This window comes from Populus nigra, chromosome 14 (genome assembly GCF_951802175.1).
Source record: "Populus nigra chromosome 14, ddPopNigr1.1, whole genome shotgun sequence".
Classification (NCBI taxonomy): Eukaryota; Viridiplantae; Streptophyta; class Magnoliopsida; order Malpighiales; family Salicaceae; genus Populus; species Populus nigra.
Genome location: NC_084865.1, coordinates 1,882,413 through 1,906,363, shown reverse-complemented (window position 1 = coordinate 1,906,363; position 23,951 = coordinate 1,882,413). Strand labels below are relative to the sequence as shown.

The window sequence follows — 23,951 nt, the reverse complement described above, 5'->3', positions numbered from 1 at the left end:
GTTACTCTTTTTTTTTATGCTTTAATAATGCATTGATTCGAGATTCATCTTAGTAACTTGTTTTTTTATGACTTTGTATGGATATCTTGATAAAATATTTTGCCACTCAGTTGATATTTGATTTAATAAAATTAAATTAAATTTAATAATTTTCAAAAACCAAATTTAAAGCTAAAAAAAATATCTAGTCTCCTTTTTTTTTTTGGCTAATATCATGGACTAATTGGCAAAATCAGTGACGCGTGCATATTTGTTCTTCTTGGGCAAATATATTTTTTTGTAAGTCGTCGATACATCTACTATTGTTGTATTTTTTTATTAAATAATTAAATGAAACAAATTTATTGGATTCAATTAAGTTTATGATGTAAGTTATATTTCTTTTATTTTTTAAAATGCTAACAATACCTAAATATTTTATTAATATTAAAAAAAAATCTTGGTCTAATTAACTTGGGGCGTCACTCGAACATTTATATAGTAAAAGTTAATTCATGAGCATGTATTCATTTATTCATTTAAACATAAAATAAAAATAGATTAACTATTCTTATATGCTCAACTCAAATATATATATTGGAAAGATGAAATTCGGATATTTTCCTCGTCGTTGGAGTTTTTCCCAATCGAGCAAGCATGAAGTGGACTGCCGACCAACAAGCACGAAACGATACATTTGAGAGGGAAACAGCATGATGCATTATTGTTTCAAAATCATTAGTAGGGGTGAGTATTCTCATCGTTTCGATGAAAAAAAATATCATTTTTGAATAATTACTTATTTTTCTCGTTTAATCAATTTGTTTTTCTTTTACTAGAATAGATACTTAAATAGAAAAAATTATAAAAAAATCAATAACTTAAATAAATAAAATTAAAACTGTAGCATTCAAATAAAAAAAAAATGTTGGATATCAAATATGCAATTTCTCTATTTTGACCGATTTTTTTGGTCATGTCAGCACGTAACAGCAGATACTAATGTGGAATAAAAAAAATTATTTACTCAAATAAATAAAATTAAAAATAAATCAATCAAATAGAAAAATAATTATTATTTCGAGAAAGCTTCAAGAGTGTCAAATCACTCTTTTAAGCCAGCAAATCGATCCTACAAGTAAGAGTACATTTCTTGTATTGCCGATTTGAGGGACGAACTTTGAGAAAACAAGGAAAGAAAGGATTTATGTTGGTGTTTCCATTACTGGGCATGCAGAATGAATTATTGTGCTTGCACCATCCCTTTCATAGACAAATAATTTGCACAGAAATCCCTTACCTAGAGTCATCCAGGCTGCTCCCTTATCTTTGAGAGTCGGATGTTCAGAGAGCACGGAAAATGTCAGTTCAACAGAAACAGAAACCAGAAGGTCTGCCAATTATGAACTAAATAGTGAAGAAAAAAACTGGATAAGACCCCGGCAAACAGGTGAATCATGCATTGGAGCTTCCATTGCATCGCAGGACGCAAAGACTAGAAGCTGTATGGAGTATCGAATCATACCGTAACAAGGAAGATGCAAATCAAGTACTGCTGGAACCTGCTATACTGGACTCCAACATCGTTCTATCAGTCTACCAAAGAGATCTTCGCGAGACATCAAGGTCACTCCAAGACCAAAATTTCTTGTTCTTACCAAGGTCTAGGAAACAATAAATCAAGAGCAGTACTCAGGTCAATTAGATTGCCATTCATGGAAATAATTTTCCTCGCCTGCTGTGCCGCTCAGGTGGTGGAGACGTGTTGGTCTTGCAACAAAGTTGCATTTTGCTAGAGAAAGGTTAATTGAAAGCTTTGACTGGGCTGTTGGTGTTGCGTTCGAACCTCAATGCAGTGATTGCCGTAAATCAGTAGCAAAAATGTTCTCCTTTGTAACCATCATCGATGATATCTATGATGTTTATGGTACTCTGGATGAGCTTGAGCTATTTACAGATGCTGCTGAGAGGTTTGTACTAAGAAAAGAATTACCCTCTCACCAATTTGGTTTATTTTGTTGTCATGATGCCAATCGTTTCATTTTTCTCCTTATTTCTTGCTGTGTCAGAAGGGATGTTCATTCAATCAATGATCTTCCAGATTATATGAAGCTGTGCTTCCTAGCTCGATGTAACACTACCAATGAGATAGCTTATGAAAATCTCAAGGAAAAGGAGGAAAACATTCTGCCATACTTAAACAAAAGCGGTATGGTATAAATATACAGAGTCTTAAATCTGATTACTGATTATAATTTGCAGAAAAAATTGCACACTTGCAATTTTCCTGTGCTAGCAGATTTCGGTTCTAATTAATCTATTCTTTCTTACAGTGGGATGATGCATTCCTTCAAGAAGCAAAACGGTTGTACGATAAGGCCACACCAACATTCGATGAGTACTTTGGAAATGCTTGGAAATCGTCTTCAGGGCCTCTTCAACTAGTTTTTGCCTCTTTTGCAGTAAGTAAGAACATAAAAAAAAGAGGAGATTGAGAACTTACAAAAGTATCATGATATCATCAGTTGGCCTTCCTACATCTTTCGTCTTTGCAGCGATTTGGCTTCAGCAAAAACTAGATTACTAAGTGTCCATTCTCTAATATTTATGACAATGGTCTCCGTACGCAGCCAAAAACTAGATTGATTAGGATTAAAGCAAGGGTGACCAGGCTATGATGTGAGAAAGAGCTCCATCAATTTCCATAAACTATAGACACTACAGAGTTGGTTTTGATTGTGGGATCCTAGAAGCTGTACTCAGGCTTTAAGTTCACCAAAACTGGGCTTACAGTAGGCAACTGGTTAACTTACATTCGGATCTGCATTTTGAAAATCCTAACTGGTTAGATTGTTTCAAGACTGGGATTATCATAAAATCATCGCTGTTTAATTTTCAAGTTGAGATGGTTTTTCGACGGAAGAAAACCTGTTAGCATGGGCTTAAGAGCTTCTTGTTTTCTAAATATTGTGCTTGCCAGGTTCATTCTCCTTGACGACTCAGAAATTGTACAGAAATCCTTTAACAAGAATCCTCCATGGCACCCCAAATGACTATGCAGGTCGAATGTGCAGCAATAGTAAGCACAAAAGGTGCTACCGCCGATCAGCTGGAATTATGATTACTTACCGTCAATAGAAAATGATTAAGCTGCATGCACATATCCACTCCATCGAACAACTGGAATTAAGATACAGAGACACGATGGAGTGATACAGTTTCACAACACAGTAGAAGCCTAGTTGTTGGTGTTGGATTGTAATAATACTTTTATTTCTAATCTAATAAGATATAATCTATTTCAACAACAAATTTACTAATTTAATTCTAAATATTAGTAATATAGTTGTTCATTTATATAACATTATAATAAGTTTATAATACAGCCTTTTCAAAACATGAAAAATAATTCTAACAAATATCATCCCCTCCATTATTATTTTTTTTCTAATTAATGAGCATGGACGCTAAAATTTATTTTTTATTTTACTTCAAATATTTTTTATGCACAACTTTACTTTAAAATAGTTTAAATTATAATTTCAGCAGGCAGGAGCTAGTAATTGACCAAAATTACAAAATAAATAAATAAATTATGCCCCGTCAATAAAAAAAATGTTTTGATTTTTTTGGTTATTTGCCGGATGTAATCAGTCAATCATAAGCTTGAAGGATTAAAATATAATTAACTTGGTATTTGAGTGACTGTTATATTGGATAAATATAACACTGAGGTATAATTAAAATATAATTAGCTTGAAGGATTTTTTAAACTTACGGAATTTTAATTATACTTCACATATTCCATGCTTAACAATGAGGTATGTTCTTGCAATATGGAGTTTATATTGGATACTGATCATAATGCCTTTGAAAGTGCTGATGTGTCCAGCAAATTCAAGGACCAAAACTGAAGTTTCATGGAATGCCTGAAAGAGGACATTCTAAGTTTATATGAAGCTCCATTTCTTGCCTTGGAAGGTGAAAATCTTTTGGAGGAGGCCAAGGCATTAACAAGATGGAATCTAGAGGACCTCAACAGCAGAAATCTGGTAAAACAAGCGAATCACGCATGGCAGCTTCCGTTGCATCGCAGCACAGACAGACTAACAGCTGGGTGGAGTATTGAGGCACATCGTAAAAGGGGTGATGCAAATAAAATACTTCTTGAATTTTCCTTCCTGGACTGCACGATGGTGCAGTCAGTGTTAAGCTCCGACAAGAAAGTAACATGGGGTGACATGGTTAAAATTTTTACTTTGTAATTTTTTTTAAAAAAAATACTGTGAATTGTTGTAATGTTTTTCCACATAATTTTTTTATTTTATTTCTTTGTTTTTTAAAATTACATTTATTGATTTTTTTTAATATTGAGCTGGTTAAAATTTTTGCTTTCTAATTTTTTTAAAAAAAATACTGTGAATTACTGCAATGTTTTTCTACATAGTTTTTCTATTTTATTTCTTTGTTTTTCAAAATTATGTTTGTCTATTTTTTTTAATATTGAGCTGATTGAGAATTTGGTTTGGTAATTTTTTTTCTTTAAAACATTGTTGATTGCTACAGTGTTTCTCTGCATGGTTTTTTTCTCCAAAATTATCTTTTTTTATTTTATTTTTAATATTGAGCTGGTTAAAAATTACAGTTACAATATATTAGGAAAGCACTGTAACTTTTTTTGAAAATTACTATTGATTGCTACAGTGTTTTTTCCTGTTTTTATAATGTTTTTTTTCTAAAATTATCTTTGTCAATTTTATTTTTTAAATATTAAGCTAGTTAAGAATTGCAATTACAAGTAAATACAAGTTTTTCCTCACAAAACACTATGGATTGATACAGTTTTTCCTCACATGGTTTTTTTCCAGTTTCTTTTGTGTTTTCTTTTTTTTTTTGTGATATTTTTTTCCAAAATTATCTTTATTGATTTTATTTTTTTTAATATTGAGTTGGTTAGAATTTAACTTTGTAATAAAGCTTAATTGTATGAGGAAAACATTGCAGCTTTGCTCATAAAACATTGTGGATTGTTACAGTGTCTCTTCGTATAGGTTTTTTTTATAACTTTTTTCAAATTATCTTTTTTAATTTTATCTTTTTAATATTGAGTTGTTTGTAGATTATAATTACAAGTCATTATAAATAAGGCTAAATCATATAGGGAAGCACTGTAGCTTTCATCACAAAACACTGTGAATTGCTACAGTGTTTCCAACATAATTTTTTTTTCTTTTTTTAGTGTTTGTTTTGTTATTTTTTTTTCTAAAATTGTCTCTGTCGATTTTTTTTTTAATATTGAGCTGATTAAAAATTTAGCTTTGTAATTTTTTTCTTTAAAACACTATGAATTGTTGCAGTGTGTTTTCCATGTGATTTTTTTATGATTTTTTTCAAAATTATCTTTGTCTATTTTTTTTTTAATATTAAGTTGGTTAAGAATTATAATTACAGTAAAATTAAATTATATGAGGAAAGTGTTGTAGTTTTTCTCACAAAACACTGTGGATTACTACAATATTTCTCTAAATGGTTTTTTATTTTATTTTATTGGGAAAAGCGCTATAGTTTTCCTCACAAAACATTGTCAATTGCTACAATGTTTTTTTCTCATGGGTTTTTTTCCTTCCAAAACTATCTTTGTTTTTTTTTTTAATATTAAGTTGGTAGAGAATTTAGTTTTGTAATTTTTTTTATTAACTGAAAAGTTAAATCATATGGCGAAAGCACTGTATTTTTCCTCACAAAACACGGTAAATTGCTACAAATCATTTTGTTAAGTCTCTAAGTTTTTGATCACCAACACAACTTTTTTTTTCATCATGAAATATTTGCTCCATCATACTTTTAATTTCTATTACTTATCTAGCTCTGGCTCACAATTATAATACTATTAAGTGCATTTGTTTTATAAGTACGCGGCAGCGCGTGAACATATCATCTCGTGTATACTAATTATGGTTCTTCTATCTCATTTTGTTGGTGGAGGAACGTTAGTCTCTTAACCAAGTTGAACTTTGCCAGATCAGACAGATAAATGGAATGCTTCTACTGGGCAGGTTGGAGTGGTATTTGAACGTCAATATACTAATTTCCTGCAAGAGCTGACAAAAGTAGAGCATTATACAATGATGTGTATGATGTTTATTGTACTCCATGTCGCACGTGTGTGGTGTCGCGGCGAAAACATAATCTCTCACATCAATCTTATCTAAAAATATAGGGAGACAAAGAATTCTTGTCTCTTATCAATGAAAAATTGGAATGGGAGTCGCCACCTAATATTTTGGTCATTAGGAACCCTAACTAGTCTCAGAGATCGGGTACAGGGACTGGTAGCGTAAATGGAAGGTATTAACACCCCAAATATGCCCTACCTAAGATAAGCTGCGTTGTTTTATTGTCTGATAAAATCTAAGGTGTTGTCGTGTTTTCTAATTGTTGGTTCGTCTATAGTTTAAGAAAAGTCCTCCTCGGTAAAGAAATCCTTATCTTATCAGGTAATTCTGACGGCAACAAAAGAAATTTAATATTCGAAATATGTTTTACGTATAAGGTCATAACCCCAGATATTAAAACAAAACAAAATATTTTTTTAAATTTTTTTGAAATATTGGCCCAGTTCTCGTGACTTTAATAAACTGGTTATTAAAGCCAAAATGCATGCTAAGACTTGGCCGTAAGCATGAAAACAAAATATATTTTTTTTTATTCTATTTTTATTTTTTGGTTTTACCGAAAACCAGTATTTTAACACCAAACTTGTATCTTTACAGTATAAAAATACAAATCAATGTTGATTAAAATACAATAGAAAACAAAAAAAAATCACCGATTTTTTGAAACATTTTTATTTTTTATTTTAACTTTTTTTTGGGTTGGGCCCAGCCCGGCCCATGTGGCTGGGCTGGACCCAGCCAACTTGCGCAGATGGGCTGGGCCTGACCAGCCCATCCCTCCCCATGCACGCGTAATATTTTACGCGTGCATGAACAGTGCAAAGGTAATTAAATTACCTTCGCACTGTTCATCATCTTGTTTACGGTGACAGAACAAAAGAGGAAAGAAAAAAAAGAGTGATTGCAGCATTGATTTCCTTACGTTCTCTTTTCTTCTTTTACATAGTAAACATGCATCATCCCGTTATACAGAAACTGAGAAGGCCATCGAACGTACCTGGTTTTGAGAAGACGAAGATGACGATGGCGCTGTGTTGTCTTCTTTACTGTGTCCTCCGTTTCCGTTCGGTTGGATACGTCTGCTCTCCCTTTTGCTTTCTCAATATTTCTCCGCTCTCTCCTATTTCTTACGTTCTCCTCTCTGTTGCCCTCTTGCTTTCTCCTCAATGTCACTTCTCCTCTCGGTCTGCTCTCTCCCCCCTCCTCCCTACGTTTGGTTTTTCTTCTGGCTTTTATAGCCGGAGGATGAGAATGTTTTTGGTAAGCCTGCGTGCATCACGGTGGTGAGGGTTTTCAGCCGTGATACGCTCCCTTCTTGATTTGGAAACGGCTCCATTATCGCTGTCAATGTCTCCTTCCTTAATTATCAAAGAAAACCAGCTGTTGCAGACGATGACATGGTGAAACGGCGCCGCTTGGTTTCTTTTGATTCAGCCATTGAATTTCTAGCAGCTTTGTAATCAAATCCTTGCCAAAATTGTAATTGTGTCCCTTAATGTTATCGCCTTTTCTGGTTTGGTTCTTGTTTTTGGATTGTTTCAATTAAGTCCCTAATTGGCCATCAAACTTCAATAAATATGCAATTAAGCCCCTGATTTGAGCAAATCAACTCTTTAAAATTACAATTGGACCCCAGAATTTTAATTTTTTCAGATAAAAGCCTAAATTGACTTACAAAATCAATTTTCTTGCAATCAAACCCTCTATGAATTCAATTAAACCTTGGATAAAATTTAATTAAGTTCATAAACATTTGATTTTGGACTTTTCTTTTCTCAAATTGAATTTTCCTCATCAACAGGGCTCTCACTGTCAAATTTCAACCTTTTGTATTTTTGAATCTCCTCAATCAATTTTGGCATTTTTTCGGCATTTCAGCAATTCTTTTCTCGCTCCTATTATTTTTTGGATTTATTTTAATATATTTTTTTTGTATTTTTTTTTATGTGAACCCAAAAATAGGTAACAACACTCCAGATGAATTGGAGCTATTTACACATACTGTATAAAGGTTTGTGCTCTGAAAGAATTCCCTCCTTGACCATTACGTTTGATCCTGTCGTTAAATTGCTGAATCATAGAGTTTTTGCTCTTGTTAATTGGTTACTATCTCAGAAGGGATGTCAATGCAATCAATGATCTTCCGGATTATATGGAGATTTGCTTCCTTACATCTATAACACTATCAATGAGATATATAGCTTATGAAAATCTCAAGGAAAAGGGGGCAAACATTCTTCCATTCCTGACAAAAGCGGTACAGTTCCGTTTGGTTATTTCTAACTTTCTGATAACTCAGCTGAAAAAATTATTATATGCCATTTTCTTTTGCTAACCAATCTGTAATCTCTATTCAGTTATCTTTCCTACGAGAAGCAAAATGGTTTTGCAATAAGTCCACACCGGCATTTGAGGACTATCTCGAAAATGCATGAAGATCATCCTCAGGGCCTCTTCTACTGGTTCGTTATCATGTTTTACCGAGTAAAAACACCAAACGATGAGCTTGAAAACATAGAAATACATCAGGGTTTGGTTTCATTATCATTAGGTTTTTCACTTGCCTTAGTTCTCTCCTTTATATTCTCTGAGAAGGGTGCATCACCTCTAGTGAGAGACATCAGGAAAAATGCATAGAAAATATTGTTCCTCACATCAACATTCTTGTTTGTGTACACAGGCGGATATTCAGAGAGGAGAAACTGCAAATTCTGTATGCTACATGAACAGAACTGGCCTTTCGGAGGAACTTGCTCTTGAACATGTAAGGAATTTGATTGATGAAAACAGGAAGAAGCTGAACAAAGAAAGACTTGATGACTCTTTGTGAGCAAAACCATTTATTGGAACAGCTTTAATTAACCTTGCTCGGCAAGCCCAGTGTGCTTATCAAAATGGAGATGGGTCTAGTGGTCGAGAATACACAATCAGATTTAACAATGATAATTTCTGTCAATATGTATATTATCCAGACTCACGTATGGAAAAAGTTGTTAGAAAAACTCTCCTAAGTAATTTATGCCAATAAATTTATTAGTAATAAATATATTGATAGATTTACAGATATATAAAGCGTACAAAAAAAAATTACTTATTTTATTTCATTAGTATATTCATTGGTAAAAATAACATATCATCAATAGAATACCACTTATAATTTTATTGGCAATTAACCGTAGTAGTGAAATTTACATTAATTCTTTTTCAACTTTCTAAAATATATCGACGGTTTAGTTTTGTTGGTAACCCCATCAATAATAGTGACATTTGTAATAATTCTTTTTGAACTCTGTAGAATGTACTGAAAGTCTAGTTTCGTCAGTAACCTCGCCAATATTTTTTTAAAAACATATTGAATAAAATTAACTAGAAAAATAATTAAAATAAATTTATTTTATAATTTTAAAATAAATTACTATAAAAATAAAATGTTTACTACAAATTTAAACATTTATATGTTCAAATATAATAAATCTAAAATAGAAACAACACTGGAAGAGAAGGTTGGTCATTACCAAGACCATGAGGTCAATTAGAATATAAAGAAAATGATTATATATTAAACATAAAAAATCCTAGCGTGCATATATACTATCACATACAATATCAAAATTAAAATTAAAAATAAAATCAATATAAATGTAAGATACATACTTGTTGAGGATTTAAGAATTGAAAATAAATATTTGTTTGTTGTTGTCAATAATTATTATATATCCTTAAAATTTTATTACTCCTCACTTTATAAAAAATGATAGTTATGCAATCAACTCCTTCTTCTGTGTATTACTAAACAAGGTCTATGAATAAATAAATAAAAAAAGACTCAAAATCTCTCTACAAGGACATAAGCCTAAACTCTAGGATAAAGAAGAAAAAAAAAGAGCAAAAGAAGGTGGAAAATAGCGGAGAGAAGGCTGGAGATATTCTGTAAATAAAAAAAAACTGAACATCTTCCTTCCCACCCTTATTTATATTGATTTTTCAAACCAAAACTAATGAAGAATCAATTTTGATAATTACTATAATTAATTTGTCATTTTACTTGATTATCTGCCATAAAAAAATAAAAACCTAATAGTGTTTAGCTTTAAAAACAAGAAGTTTTTCCCTTAAAGAAAAAAAAATGTTAAGAAATAATAAGATTTTTTAGACTTTTTATTCATGTGATGAATATATATAAATGGGTTGGAAAAAAATAATTTTTTATGAGCCAAATAATTATTTTATAAAAAACTTAAATACAAATTCAAAATAAATGAGTAAAAAACAAGCCCAGGACCCCATGTCCCGTGAACCATGCTTGAGATAGAAGCCAAGCCAAGCCAAACAAAGCCGCGTATGATAGTGAAAACACTACTACTTTGTTAAGTAAAATCCAAAATATCATTGCTTGTTGTAATGATTTACACTATAATTATTATACTGATACCCAACTCTATCCAAAATTTAGTTAGCAAGTTGAATACATCAATTCATTAACCAATCTAGATTTATTCTAAAATGATGTTATATTTTTTAAAAAAATAAAAAACTAAAACAATAATGTTTTGAATAAAAATAAAAATAATAATTCCTGAATTTAATTCTATCAAACTAGGGTTTGACCAATCTAAACTAGTATAGGGTTTGGCCACCGGCCTAAACCAGCATAGGTTATCGGAATACTTAAGTTTGAAGAAGTCAACTTTTTTAAAAGGATAAAAAACAAATATCACCTCAGTCCAAATCAGATCTTCACGACAAACAAATTACGTATAAAATTCTAACTAGGGACGAAGCATTAACATACCATTTGTTTTTGCAGTTAAATTATTTTTTTTAATTTTAAATTATTTTGATAAGATAATATTAAAAAATAATAATATTATTATTTTGATATATTTTTAAATAATTTTTTTTAAATAATTACTATAATACTAAACAAACTTTAAAAAATATTTAAAAATATAATAATTATTATTTTTTAAAATATTTTCCTTGAAAATGCATGCCAACCTTATTGTTTTTGCATGCATGAATAGCTTATTAAAATCTCATGGAAAAAGGGCAAATCTTTGTTCCATCAAAAGAGGTGCAGTCTCAAGCACTTCCATATGATTGTTCCAAATAACTTACTGAAGAAATTATCGCCGAGGCAAATTTCATTTGCATGCTAACCAATCCGTTGTGTTATCTGTTCAGTGGACTGATTTATGTAAATACTACCGGCATTTGAGGACTACCTCGATCGGAAATGCATGGAGATCATCCTCAGGGCCTCTTCTACAAGTTCATTCTCTATTTTTACAGAGTAACAAAACACAACAGATGATGAGTTTGAAAGGTTAGAAATACACCAGGTTCTGTATTTACCTTGATCGATCGCCAAGCTTTTAAGTTAATGTATTATGGAAACAGCTTTTTACCTTATCGCCAAGCCCATTGAAGCTATCAAAAGACCATAGTGCTCCAGAAGAACTAGAAAGCGAACGCGTGTAAAATGCAAATCTATGGTCAGAAGAAAACTTAGCTATGGAAAAGGCTATGCCTCAAACAAGGACCGCCTTGGCGAGAGAGAGAGAGAGGGACGGGGGTAGAAATGGCGAGAGAAGGTGGGAGAGAAAAGGACAGAAATGAAGGGTCAAGATATTACCCAGGAACGGGAAAAACAGGTGGACGGTTGGATGACAAGAAAAGGTTACGTGAAGGACACTTGGATTGATCCAATCAGGGAGCAGACGATATTTTGGACACCGACAGAAGAGCACGTAGAAAACGAAAAATCAAATGAGAAAAGCAATCAGAAGATTGAATCGGTAGCATAACAGTCCAGGAGGTTTCTAATTTCAATTTATTAAGTTTATGATTACAAATTTTTGAAGATTAGGGGAAGATGAGGTAGGAAATGTTTTAGAACAAATCACGTGATTTAGAAGGCCCGGGCTAACTCGAATTTATCAAAAAATTATCTTTTTATTTTTCAATTACACCCTTATCCTTTTCAGTTCCACCCATACATATTTAGAAATAAAATCCATAATTTTCCCTTCAATTCAAATTCTTTCACTTTTATATATATTTGCAATTCTTCAAACCCCAAGTCATTCAATTCAATTGGGGAATTAATCTAGCTACATGTTCATTATAAAAATCCTGAAACCTAGCTAAAACAAGAATATCAAAATTAAAAATAAAAATAAAATCAATATAAATGTAAGATACATACTTGTTGAGGATTTAAGAATTGAAAATAAATATTTATTTGTTGTTATCAATAATTAATTTTATGTTCTTAAAATTTTATTCCTCCTCCTTGATGAAAACATGATACTTATGCAATCAACTCATTCTCCTGTGTATTACTAAACAAGATCTATGAACAAAAAAAAAAAACTCAAAATCTCTCTACAAGGACATAAGCCTAAACTCTAGGATAAAAAAAAAAAAAAAAGGAGCAAAAGAAGGTGGAGAGAAGGCTAGAGATATTCTGCCAAAACAAAATACCGAACATCTTCATTCACACCCCTATTTATATTGATTTTTTAAACCAAGAATTAATTTTGATAATTACCATAATTAATTTATGTCATTTTACTTGATTATCTACCATAAAAAAAAAATCTGATAGTGTTTAGCTTTAAAAACAAGAATTTTTTCACTTAAAGAAAAAAAAATGTTAAGAAATAATAAGATTATTTAGATTTTTTATTCCTGTGATGAATATATATAAATGAGTTGATAAAAAAATAATTTTTTATAAACTAAATAAATATTTTATAAAAAAAATCTTAAATACAAGTTCAAAATAAGTTAGTAAAACACAAGCCCAAGACCCCATGGCTCGTGACCCATGCTTGAGCTAGAGCCCAAGCCAAGCTGAAGAAAGCCTGCATATGATAGTTAAAACAATACTAATTTGTGAAGGCTCATTTATGATTATTGAGCTTTCAAGTTTCAACTAAATAAAATACAAGAGAATTTTGTATTTTTTTTATGTGGAATAAAGAATTACGAGTATATAAAAAAAACATGTGAATCAATTTTTTTGTAAATCAATTTAATATTTACTTGTAACTTATATTAATCATGTTAATATTTCATGTTAAGTAGAAAAATAATTTTCAATAAATTTTCAATTCTAAAAGTGAATGAAATCTATTTTTATTTTGATCTCAAATATATTTATTAATTATATTTTATTGAAAAAATAATTTGAAAAAAAATTAAAATATATATATAAAAAAAAACAGAGAGTAACTAGGCGATACAAGTAAAATCCAATAATAATATTTCTTGTGATAATGATTTACACGCGTCTTCACGATAAACAAATTACGTGTTCTCTTAAAATAAAATTCTAACTAGGTACGAAGCATTAACATACTATTTGTTTTTACAGTTAAATTATTTTGATAAGATAATATTAAAAAATAATATTATTATTATTTTGATATATTTTAAATAAAAAAATTAAAAAAATTACTATGATACTAAACAAACTTTAAAAAAAATTAAAAATATAGTAATAATTATTTTTTAAAATATTTTTCTTAAAAATGCATGACAACCTTATTCTTTCTGCATGCCTGAATAGCTTATTAAAATCTCATGGAAAAAGGGCAGATCATTGTTCCATCGAAAGAGGTGCAGTCTCAAGCACTTCCATATGATTGTTCCAAATAACTTATTGAAGAAATTATCGCCGAGGCAAATTTCATTTGCTAGCCAATCCGTCGTGTGATTTAGGAGGCCCAGGCTAACTCGAATTTGCCCAAAAATTGTTTTCTTTTTACTTTTCAATTACACCCTTATCTTTTTAAATTCCATCCCTATTCAAAAATAAAATCCATAATTTTCCCTTCAATTCAAATTCTTCCACTTTTATATTTGCAATTCTTCAAACCCCATGTCATTCAATTTGGGAATTCAATTCTTCAAAATCCTGAAACCTAGCTAAAACAAGAAATCTAAATATAACTAGAAGAACAAAAGTCTAAACAACAACTTTGAGGTCTAATTTGAACACAAAAACAACCTTGATTAATTATATGAAGCTGAACCATTACAGAACTGGGCTTGTAAAACACACTGGTGGCTGGCTAGCTGATTGAATAATCAAATCAAGAGTTATATCCATTTTCATTAAAATGTTGTTTTCATGTCTAAACGCCTTTTTGGATTTAAACTCATCCATACACGTCATCATGCCTTCAAATAGAGGCCATACCTAGCCCCGTTGAATTTCCCATATTTGATGCTTCATGGAGAATAGATTGATAGCTAGTAATCATCCAATGTGAAAAGCATGCCTTCGCACTTGAGGGTCTGGCTCAGTGGTCAACCGTGTGATTTATTTCGCTCCCGTTCCGAATTCGATCCTCTATGTGCATGCTTGTCACCCCCGCGGTGCCTTACCTGCTCACTAGACTTGCAGGATGCTCAGTGGACCGCGGGGAATAGTCGTGGTGCGCGCAAGCTGGCCCGGACACCCTACGATAATCAAAAAAAAAAAAGCATGCCTTCAAATTGGGCCATAGCTACCCTACTGTCCTACTATAACAACTTTAGAGGGTGCTACCTGACAAGTTAAAATAAAAAAAAAATTATTTAATTATTTAATTATTTATATATATTCTAAAAGTAATGTTAAATAAAATGCTAAAACATATTATTCTTACATATCTTTCGTAAAGTCAAAACCAATAAAATTATTTTTTTACAAAAAATATTAAAATTTTTAAAAATACTAATTGTACCGCGTTCTTAAATGTTTACTTAGGCTAGTTGTTGTTGAAATCGTGAGACCAATTAGGATATAAAGAAAATGATTATATATTAAACATAAAAAAAATCATAGCATATAAACTATTATGTACAATATCAAAATTAAAAATAAAACTAGTATAAATGTAAGATACATAATTATTGAGGATTTAAGAACTATAAATAAGTATTTATTTATTGTTGTTAATTATCAATTGCTCCTCCTTGTTTAAGTATATTACTAAACAAGATTTTTAAACTAAAGTAAAAAAAACTTAAAATCTCTCTAAATAATATAAACCTCAGCTTTAAAATAGAAAAAACAAAAATGAGCAAAAAAAAAAATGGAAAGTAGTGGAGAGAAGGCTAGAGATATTCTACCAAAAAAATACACCGAACATCTTCCTTCTCACCCCTATTTATACTTATTCTTGAAACAAGAATTGATGAATAATCAATTTTGATAATTACCATAATTATTTATATTTTTTATTCATGTGATGAAAAAATATATATAAATGATATGATAAAAAAATTAATTTTTTATGAGTAAAATAATTATTTTATAAAAAATTTAAATACAAATCCAAAATAAATTACTAAAAAAACAAGCTCAAAACCCGATGAACTCGGTTAAGCTCTAGACAGGCAAGACATCTAACAGACCTGATGGGATGTGTTTGATAACTACGGGCGGCGCAGGAAAAAAACAGATTTTTTACGCCATATTCCAAATCGCATCTTCGACGACAAACAAATTACGTGGGGTTGCATGTGTTTCTTTTAAAATAAAACTCTAACAAGATACAAACCATCAACATTCCATATAAAAATATTTTAAAAAATTAACTTTTAATTTTAATTAATTTTTATGTTTTTAAATTAATTTAATGTATTGATATTAAAAATAAATTTTAAAAATAAAAAAATTACTTTAATATATTTTTAAAAGAAAAACACGTTAACATTACTACCACAATGTCAAACGAGCTTTAAAAGATATTTGAGAGTGTATTAACAGTTGCTTTTGAAAATATTTTTTATTTAAAAGTATGTTAAAATAATTTTTTTTATTTTTTAAAAAATATTTTTTAATATTAACACATCAAAATAATCTAAAAATATAATTTAAAATAAAAAAATTAAATTTTTATGAAACATTTCTGGTTCACGCTACATAAAAATATAATTTAAATTGAAAAATTTAAATTTTTAGTTGATCAACTTTTTATTTTGATCATTGATTTTAAATTTATATATTTCAATATTTAATTAACCATCAAACTTCTAATTTTTTTAATTTAACTTTTTATTTGATCATTTTTAGCCATTAAATTCACATGTTTCTTTTCAGTTTGATCCTAGATTTTAAATTTCTTCAATCAAATACTTAATTGTCCATTAAATTTTAATATTTATATAATTTTAATTTTAATTTGATCAAATTAACTTTTAAAAATTACAATTCAACTCTCATACAATGTTCCCTTCCAATGAAACGCATAAATCAATTTCTGAAATTTAATAAAATTAACAAGAATAAATTTAATAAAGTTAGAGTAAGGTCTCAATTTTATAAGGTTTTTTTTGTTTTCTAATTTAGTCTATGTTGTGACAATACAACTCTCTTGTCTCGCTATCAAGATTGGGATTTGTTGTTTTATCAATTAATCACTAATATTTTCAATTATTGAACTTTATTTTTTATTTTTTATCAATCATATATCCACCTATGTTCCAAGTTATCAAGTAGCTTGTCCGTTTAATTTTGATATATGAATTAGTAATCCCTTATTTGTTAACTTTTTGAAAACATTTGATATTTTTTTGCTTTAAAAAAGTTACGAAGAATAATTTAAAATCAATTAAATATTAAATAAAAAAATTCAATAAAATTTTAATATTAAAAGATAAAATTAAAAAAAAAACTAGAAAAAAATGATTTCATCCCTTATTTTTTTTTTAAGTGGAGAATAGGTTTTTCATTTAATCTTCAACTAGAAACACTATAAAAATCATCTAAAGAACCCCAAAACATTTAAAAATTACAAAAAAATGTCAACTGAATTTCAAAAGTCAAAATGAAACCTGATCTGCCTTTCTTGCCAGAGAAAAAAATCACCTCAAAACATATTAAAGAACTCTAAAACGCGTGGGATATTCACTGTAGCAGGTTTTTTTTTTTTTTTTACTTTTGTTTTTTTTTTGTTTTTGCTTTTTTTTTACCCAAAATTGATTTCTTCTTCTTTTTTTTGTTTCTTTTTTTTTAAAAATTTTTTTGTTTCAAAATCATCTTTGCTAATTTTTTTAAATATTGAGCTGGTTGAAAATTTAACTATGTAGTTTTTTTTTTTAAAACATTGTGGATTGCTATAATATTCTCATATATTTTTTTTTATGATTTTTTAATTTTTTTTTTAAATGGTCTTTGTAGATTTTATTTTTTTTATATTAAGTTGGTTGAGAATTTAGCTTTGTAGTTTTTTTTTTAAAAAAACAATATGGATTGCTACAGTGTTCCCCCTACATAGTTTTTGTTTTGCTGCAGTGTTTCCCCATATATTTTTTTAAAAAATTATATTTATCGAATTTATTTTTTCAATATTAAGCTGGCTGATAATCTAGCTTTAGCTTTCCCCATATGTTTTTTTTTTATTTTATTTTTTTCTTTTTTTCCAAAATTGTCATTTTTTACATATTTTGTTTTGTTTTGTTTTGTTTTTTTCAGAATTATTTTTGTTGATTTTATTTTTTTACTATTGAGCCGGTTGAAAATTTAGTTTTTTTGTCTTTTTCTTTAAAACACTGTAGCTTTCCCCACGTGTTTTTTTTTCGCTTTTGTTTCCTTTTTTGTGTATTTTATTTTTCATTTCTTTTACCTAAAATTGACTTTTTTTTTTTTTTAAGATAGTCTTTGTCGGTTTTTTACTATGGATTACTACAGTGTTTCCCTTACATGGTTTTTGTTTTGCTACAGTATTTCCCCCACATGTTTTTTTTTTAAATTATCTTTGTTAAATTTATTTTTTCAATATTGAGTTGGTTGAGAATTTAGCTTTAGCTTTAGCTTTCCCCACATTTTTTTATAAAAAAATTTCCCCATGTTTTTTCATTATAATTATAATTATAATTATAATTATAATTATAATTATATTGTATTATATTATATAACTGTTTTTTTCTTTTGTTTTTTCTTTTTATTTTTTTTAATGAATTTTTTTTGTTTGATTTAGTTTGTTAATGTTAAATTTTTTTTTATTTAGTTAACAGATTTTCATGATACGAATCTCGAGTTTAATGGGTTAACCTGATTTGACGAGTTATTTTTTTCATTTAGTTTAGTTTGTTAAAGTTAATTTTCTTTCTATTTAATTATCAGACTTTCATACTTTCATGACATGTATCCTGGGCTTGACGGGTTAACTTGGTTTGATGGGTTAACCCGGTTAATTCTAGGTAAACCAGTCATTTTTTTTTCTATTTAGTTATCAAACTTTCATGACGCAAATCCCAGGTTTTACGGGATAACCTGGTTTAAAAGGTTGACTCAATTAATTCAATGTTTTTTTTCTTTTTTTTCATTAGTTTTTTCCTTCATGTTGATTTTTTTCTTTGTTTTTTTTAATTAATCTATTTAATTATCACACTTTTATGACACGACCTTATAGCCAGACCCACATCCAGTATTCTTGGGTCCGGTGTTACAGTCATACTCACTTAAACTTGGATCATGCAAGTTTAATTTTATTATTAATATTATAAATATTACTCTTAGGTCAGGTGTTGTAGCCAAACCCAAGATTCTTGGGTATAACTTTTCAGAAAAACCCAAGATTTTTAAATTTTTATTTTTTAAAATATTTTTTATGCAAAAAAAATAACCCGCAACATCGCGCGGGTATCAAAGCTAGTATATCTTAGATCTCGTGGTTCTCGTGCATTCTATTATCAATGTCCTCCGTTCCTTCATGTCTAACTTTTTTCTTCTTCAGCTTTTTTCCTCATCTGTTTTATTGAGGTGACTCGGCTCAGTTAGTTAATTTAATAATATAATAATTAAACAAAAAATAAATGTTTGTAAATATTATAAAAAAATACCCTCTGTTCTAAAAGATATTAAAATTTTTATTTAATAACAAATAAAAAAATTAATAAGAACAAGAAGACAATGTCCCTTGAAGCATCGATGTCCCTTGAAGAGGTCTAAGAGTCCATCTAACAATACTATAAAAAAATTTATTTTTAATTTTTTTTAATATATAAAAATAATATTTTTTTAAAAATGTATTTATACATAAATACATAAAAATAATTCAAAAATATATATAAAAAATAATTTAAAACTAAAAAAATATTCAAAAACTCGGAATGGGGAGAACAAGAGTAATTATTGATAAATAATCCAAAAAAATAAAGAGAAATACAAAAAGAAAAAAGAAAAAATAATTAAAGTTCTATTCATACTCCATAATGTAATAAAAATAATTTTAAAAAATAAATTTAATCTAAATAAAAAGATATTATATATAAACTAAAAAAACTAAAAATAATAAATAGACTAATTCTATTCTTAATAAATAACTATATATTTCTTATTATCCATAGCCATCAACGAAAGAAAACAAATCACAAATGTACAGTTCGTCGGCGAGGGAGGTAGGTCCGCCATGGCTATTAGGAACCTCGGAAGGACCCACAAGCCCAGCCCGTGTCAACAAATCTGAGATCTTTGTGGTTCTTGTACATCTATATGTCACGATCATGGTTCTATGACCATGAAGCTGCTTTCTTCTTCATCTTTTTTTTTCCTCATATATATATGAATTATTAAAATTTCTCATCTGTTCATTTCATCTGTTAATCATGACAATATTAACAACTGAACACGTAACCTTCACTAGAATCTATGGTCGGAATAATACCACTTGCCACCATATTTTGATGTGATCAAATGAATTAAAGATTTTTAATCTATGTGGACCAAATTATTTATTAAATTCTATTTGAAATCAAGTAAATATACAGTTAATTCTAGAATGTAATTCAAATTGTTAGATATTAGGTTTACTTTTTAGAAGTTACCTGTTCGAATTCTAGAAACCTTAGGGTTATTGAAAGTTTACATGGTTGTTATTTTTAAGGTTTATAAAATTAGTTGAAATGTAGGTAAGTTCGTCCAGATATTCATGTTAATTAAAAAAAATTAATATAATTAGTAATTAGCGAGACAAAAAAAGGAATTATAGATTAAATTAAAAATAATAACATCAATAATATTAAAATTGAGGCATTACTCTAACCTCCTGATCTCACAATAAACACCTTTTAAACTCAAAATCAAGATGAAATGCGAGGAACACACTATATACAAGGTGGGTAATATATGTGTGTGTATACACACACACATTAATGAAATGAAATGGGTTCAATTATCAAGGACGAGATTCTGTTCTTGGATCTGCTATCTGGGGCTCCATGACCATCTCCATGTCGGTACGTGCACTGGGCAATTCTAGCAAGATTAATTGCTGTTCCTACAAAGCTTCTAGCAAAAGGAGTTTCGTTATCAATTTGACATTTGTTCATGTTCCTCCATGCCTTCTGAATTAGTTTCTCTATGTGTTTTCTTGCCTCAGCCTCAGAAGCACCGGTTTCGTACATGTAGCAAGAGATTGAATTAGCTGTTTCCCCTCTGGCCATCTCTGCCTGAAAAATTAACCACAACAAGAATGTTAAGTAGCACAATCTATAAATTTCTTGAGCAAATCTTGGCAGTAGAATCTAGTATTCATATATACTACGTACTGATGAAGTGGCTAAATCATTAGAGAGTCGAAAAATAATGGATGGCCATCTGAGTAATTCATCGTAGTTTACTAGGTAATCAAGAGCTTGCTTGGAGATGTTTTCTCCCAGAAGGAAATAGGCATGGATGAGGATGACAGTTCCTGATACCGATCGCCATGCATTTTCAAGATATTCCTCAAATGATGGTCTGATATTGTTGTAGCTCCATTTTGCTTCTTGCAAGAATGCTTTGCATAAATCCGCCCACTGTAATAGAACTTGTATAATTGTAACTTCGGTGGATAAAGTATATATAGGTTATCACTATCAGGACAGAAGCCATTAAATTAGATGAACATACTGCTTTGGTTAGACAAGGAATGGCATCTTCTCCTTGTTCTTTAAGGTGGTCATATGCCATTTCATTAACTGTGTTGAAAAGGGCTAAGAAGCATAACTTCATATAGTCTGGAAGATTTCTCACAGCACTGACATCCCACCTGATGAAAAACAATTGGGATTTCTCAACAATATCTTTAGGGATCAGGAAAAAATAAAAACAATTAATGATTATTGATTTATTAATTATACTGCCGATACAAACCTTTCAACGGCCTCTGTGAATACTTCCAATTCATCCAAAGCCCCATAAACATCATAGACATCATCTATGGTGGTTATGAATGACGTCACTTTTGTCAGTCCTTTGCGACATGAGTTAAATTCAGGTTCAAAGGCCATTCCAACAGTCCAAAAAAAGCACTCCATTAGTCTGTCTCTGCTAAATCTCAGCTTGTTTCTTCAAGCCCAGGTCATGCCACCACCTTGATCATCGACACCAGGGAGGTCAATTATAAAAGCAACACTGAAGCCTAGCTCGATTTCCTTATTGTTAAGTTTGTTGAGTCATACGTACCTTGACATGTCTTGGAGATCTCTTTGCAAGACTGATTGCATCATGTTGAATTCCAACTTGGAAAGTTGGAGTAGTGTGGGATTCGCATCTTCTCTCTTACCGTATGATTCAATATGCCATCGAGCTTCTAACATGATCATCTTGTGATGCAATGGTACCTCCAGAGCATGACTGACTCTTTCAGCAGTCATAGAGTCTGAGTTTCCTAGATGGTTTCTTAAGTATATGCTTGTTTGTTTATTCGCCTTGTTTAAAATTTCTTCTCCTTCGCAGGCAAGATGTGAAGCTTCATACAAACTAAGCATTCCTTCGATATCGTTGTGAAGGGAGGCCATGAAATTGCCTTGATCATCTATAAAGCCATGAAAAATATCTGTAGATCACATAAACAACATGGTTAATCAAATCACGGGGCATGGTCCTTGTGAACATGTAAAAAAAAACATATGGACCCTGTACGTTGTTGAAACAATTGGCTTTTAGACATGGTTTTCATAACGTGCCTTGAGAAATCTCATAACCATGTTGTCTCAGTAACCTGAAGCAAAGAGCAGTCGCGCGGAGAGATTTCTCTGCTTCAAAGTAATTTTGTTCTGAAGAAGAAATTCTATCAAGTTTTCTCTTTATGTCTTTTTCAAACCGATGCCCCAAGCCTAACCGTTGAATGTCATCAATCGTTTCAAGCATGGTTAACATCTCCATGTCTCCACTGTTAATCATGCACCTCACCTCCTCTTCTAGCTCCATCGCCTTGTCTTTGTATATTTTGTCCTACAATATATATGGATATTTCACACCATGCTTCATATATATATATGAGAAACAAAAAGCTAAAAATAATATGGCATGTGCTTACTGCATTATCATTCTTTAAAGACTGCAAGAAATCGCAGCTCCAAGTTGTTGGTTGGTAATTGGCCAATCGTCTCTTACTAACTTCGTGGGATTCTTTCAAGCTTGCTGAACAAGTGAACTGCAAGTTAATGCAAGTTCTATGAGCTGCTCTTGGCAGGGGATGCCTCGGCATATCTTTCCAATTCATGGAGTTCACGCTAGGGAAGTTGGTAAAGAGACAAAGTGCCATTGCAAAGAGGCTAGAAATCAGACTGTTGTGCTAACTTGGTCCCAAAGATGCCTTCAGCAACCTTGCTCCGATGAATACTTGTTCAAGTGAATTAAGGTCTATATATATGAAGACCTTCGGGTAATTATTGCTTGTGTGATTGTTCATGCCAAATAAACCAGGTTTTCAAAAATATTTTTTTAAAAAGTTGAATTTTATTTTTTATTTTAAATTATTTTTTATGTTTTCATATATTTTTATAAGAAAAATACCATGACTTCAGCTCATCACGGATTTACACCATGACTTCAGCTCATCAATGATCTCATTCTATGTTTAGCACCTCTGCTTTATTATGTTTCCTAAATAGTTGCAGCCGTGTATATTCCTTTACTAGCTTTCCTTACATAGTAACATGTTCTGTAATATATATAGGCAATACTGTGCAATGAATATTTTAAGTTATTTACCAAATCATTCGTGAAATCCTTTTATGGTATCAAGCCTTCTTCTCTCACGAGGTTAGAAACACTCTTTATCTCCATGGCAACCGATAGCAACCCTACTTCTCTTTCAGAGTCTGCTGCATCTTCACTACCTTTCATTGTTAGAGAATAATATAAATCATATCCTGGAATCTCATCTAATAGCTTAAGCTATTGGGTTGAGATGGTTCTTTGATATGGTATCAGAGCCTTAATGACCAAGCGATCACGAGTTCGAATCTCACAATCCCTATTTATTTGATAAAAATTAAGCACAAGGTAATGTGGGTCTGTGCAAGTTTCAAACCCAAATGGCTTTCACTTGAGGGGGTGTGTCAGAGAATAATATAAATCATATCCTGGAACCTCACCTAATAGCTTAAGCTATTGGGTTGAGATGGTTCTTTGACATTCATTACCATCAACATCTCCAGCCAATTACCATACAAACTCACATCCTCAAATTATCCTTCCTGGCGTGCAACTTTTCTCACCATTCTCATTGGATATGATCTAATGAAATATCTGGATGGCACTTTTCAATGCCCTCCCACACCTGATGCGCACTCTTCTGCCTCTGCTGTAGCACTCCATGCACACTGGAATAGACAGGACCAGTTGCTGCTAAATGCTATTTTTGCTTCTGTTTCTGAAGCAGTTATGTCCCTTATTGCTATGACCACAACAAGCCGTAATGCTTGGCAACATCTTGCCCGTTTGTTTGCTAGTAAATCTCGGGCTAGAATTGTGCAGTTGAAAGAAGACCTTACCCTTATGCAAAAGGGCTCTCGCACGGTGGT

At 30.5% G+C, this 23,951-nt stretch overlaps 1 protein-coding gene and 1 pseudogene across 1 annotated transcript; one reads left to right on the top strand and one right to left on the bottom strand.

Annotated features, from left to right (window-relative positions):
* Nucleotides 1-1,339: 1,339 nt before the first annotated feature.
* On the top strand, nucleotides 1,340-9,183 carry LOC133673276 (isoprene synthase, chloroplastic-like; annotated as a pseudogene).
* A 10,964-nt stretch (nucleotides 9,184-20,147) lies between these two features.
* Nucleotides 20,148-22,784, bottom strand: LOC133672401 (probable terpene synthase 12). The gene is given in 8 exon segments (XM_062092805.1): nucleotides 20,148-20,606; nucleotides 20,706-20,954; nucleotides 21,049-21,187; nucleotides 21,292-21,485; nucleotides 21,487-21,511; nucleotides 21,604-21,976; nucleotides 22,107-22,374; nucleotides 22,460-22,784. Coding segments are annotated over 8 exon segments (1,776 nt in total). The 5' UTR covers nucleotides 22,688-22,784; the 3' UTR covers nucleotides 20,148-20,306.
* Between the last annotated feature and the right edge of the window lie 1,167 nt (nucleotides 22,785-23,951).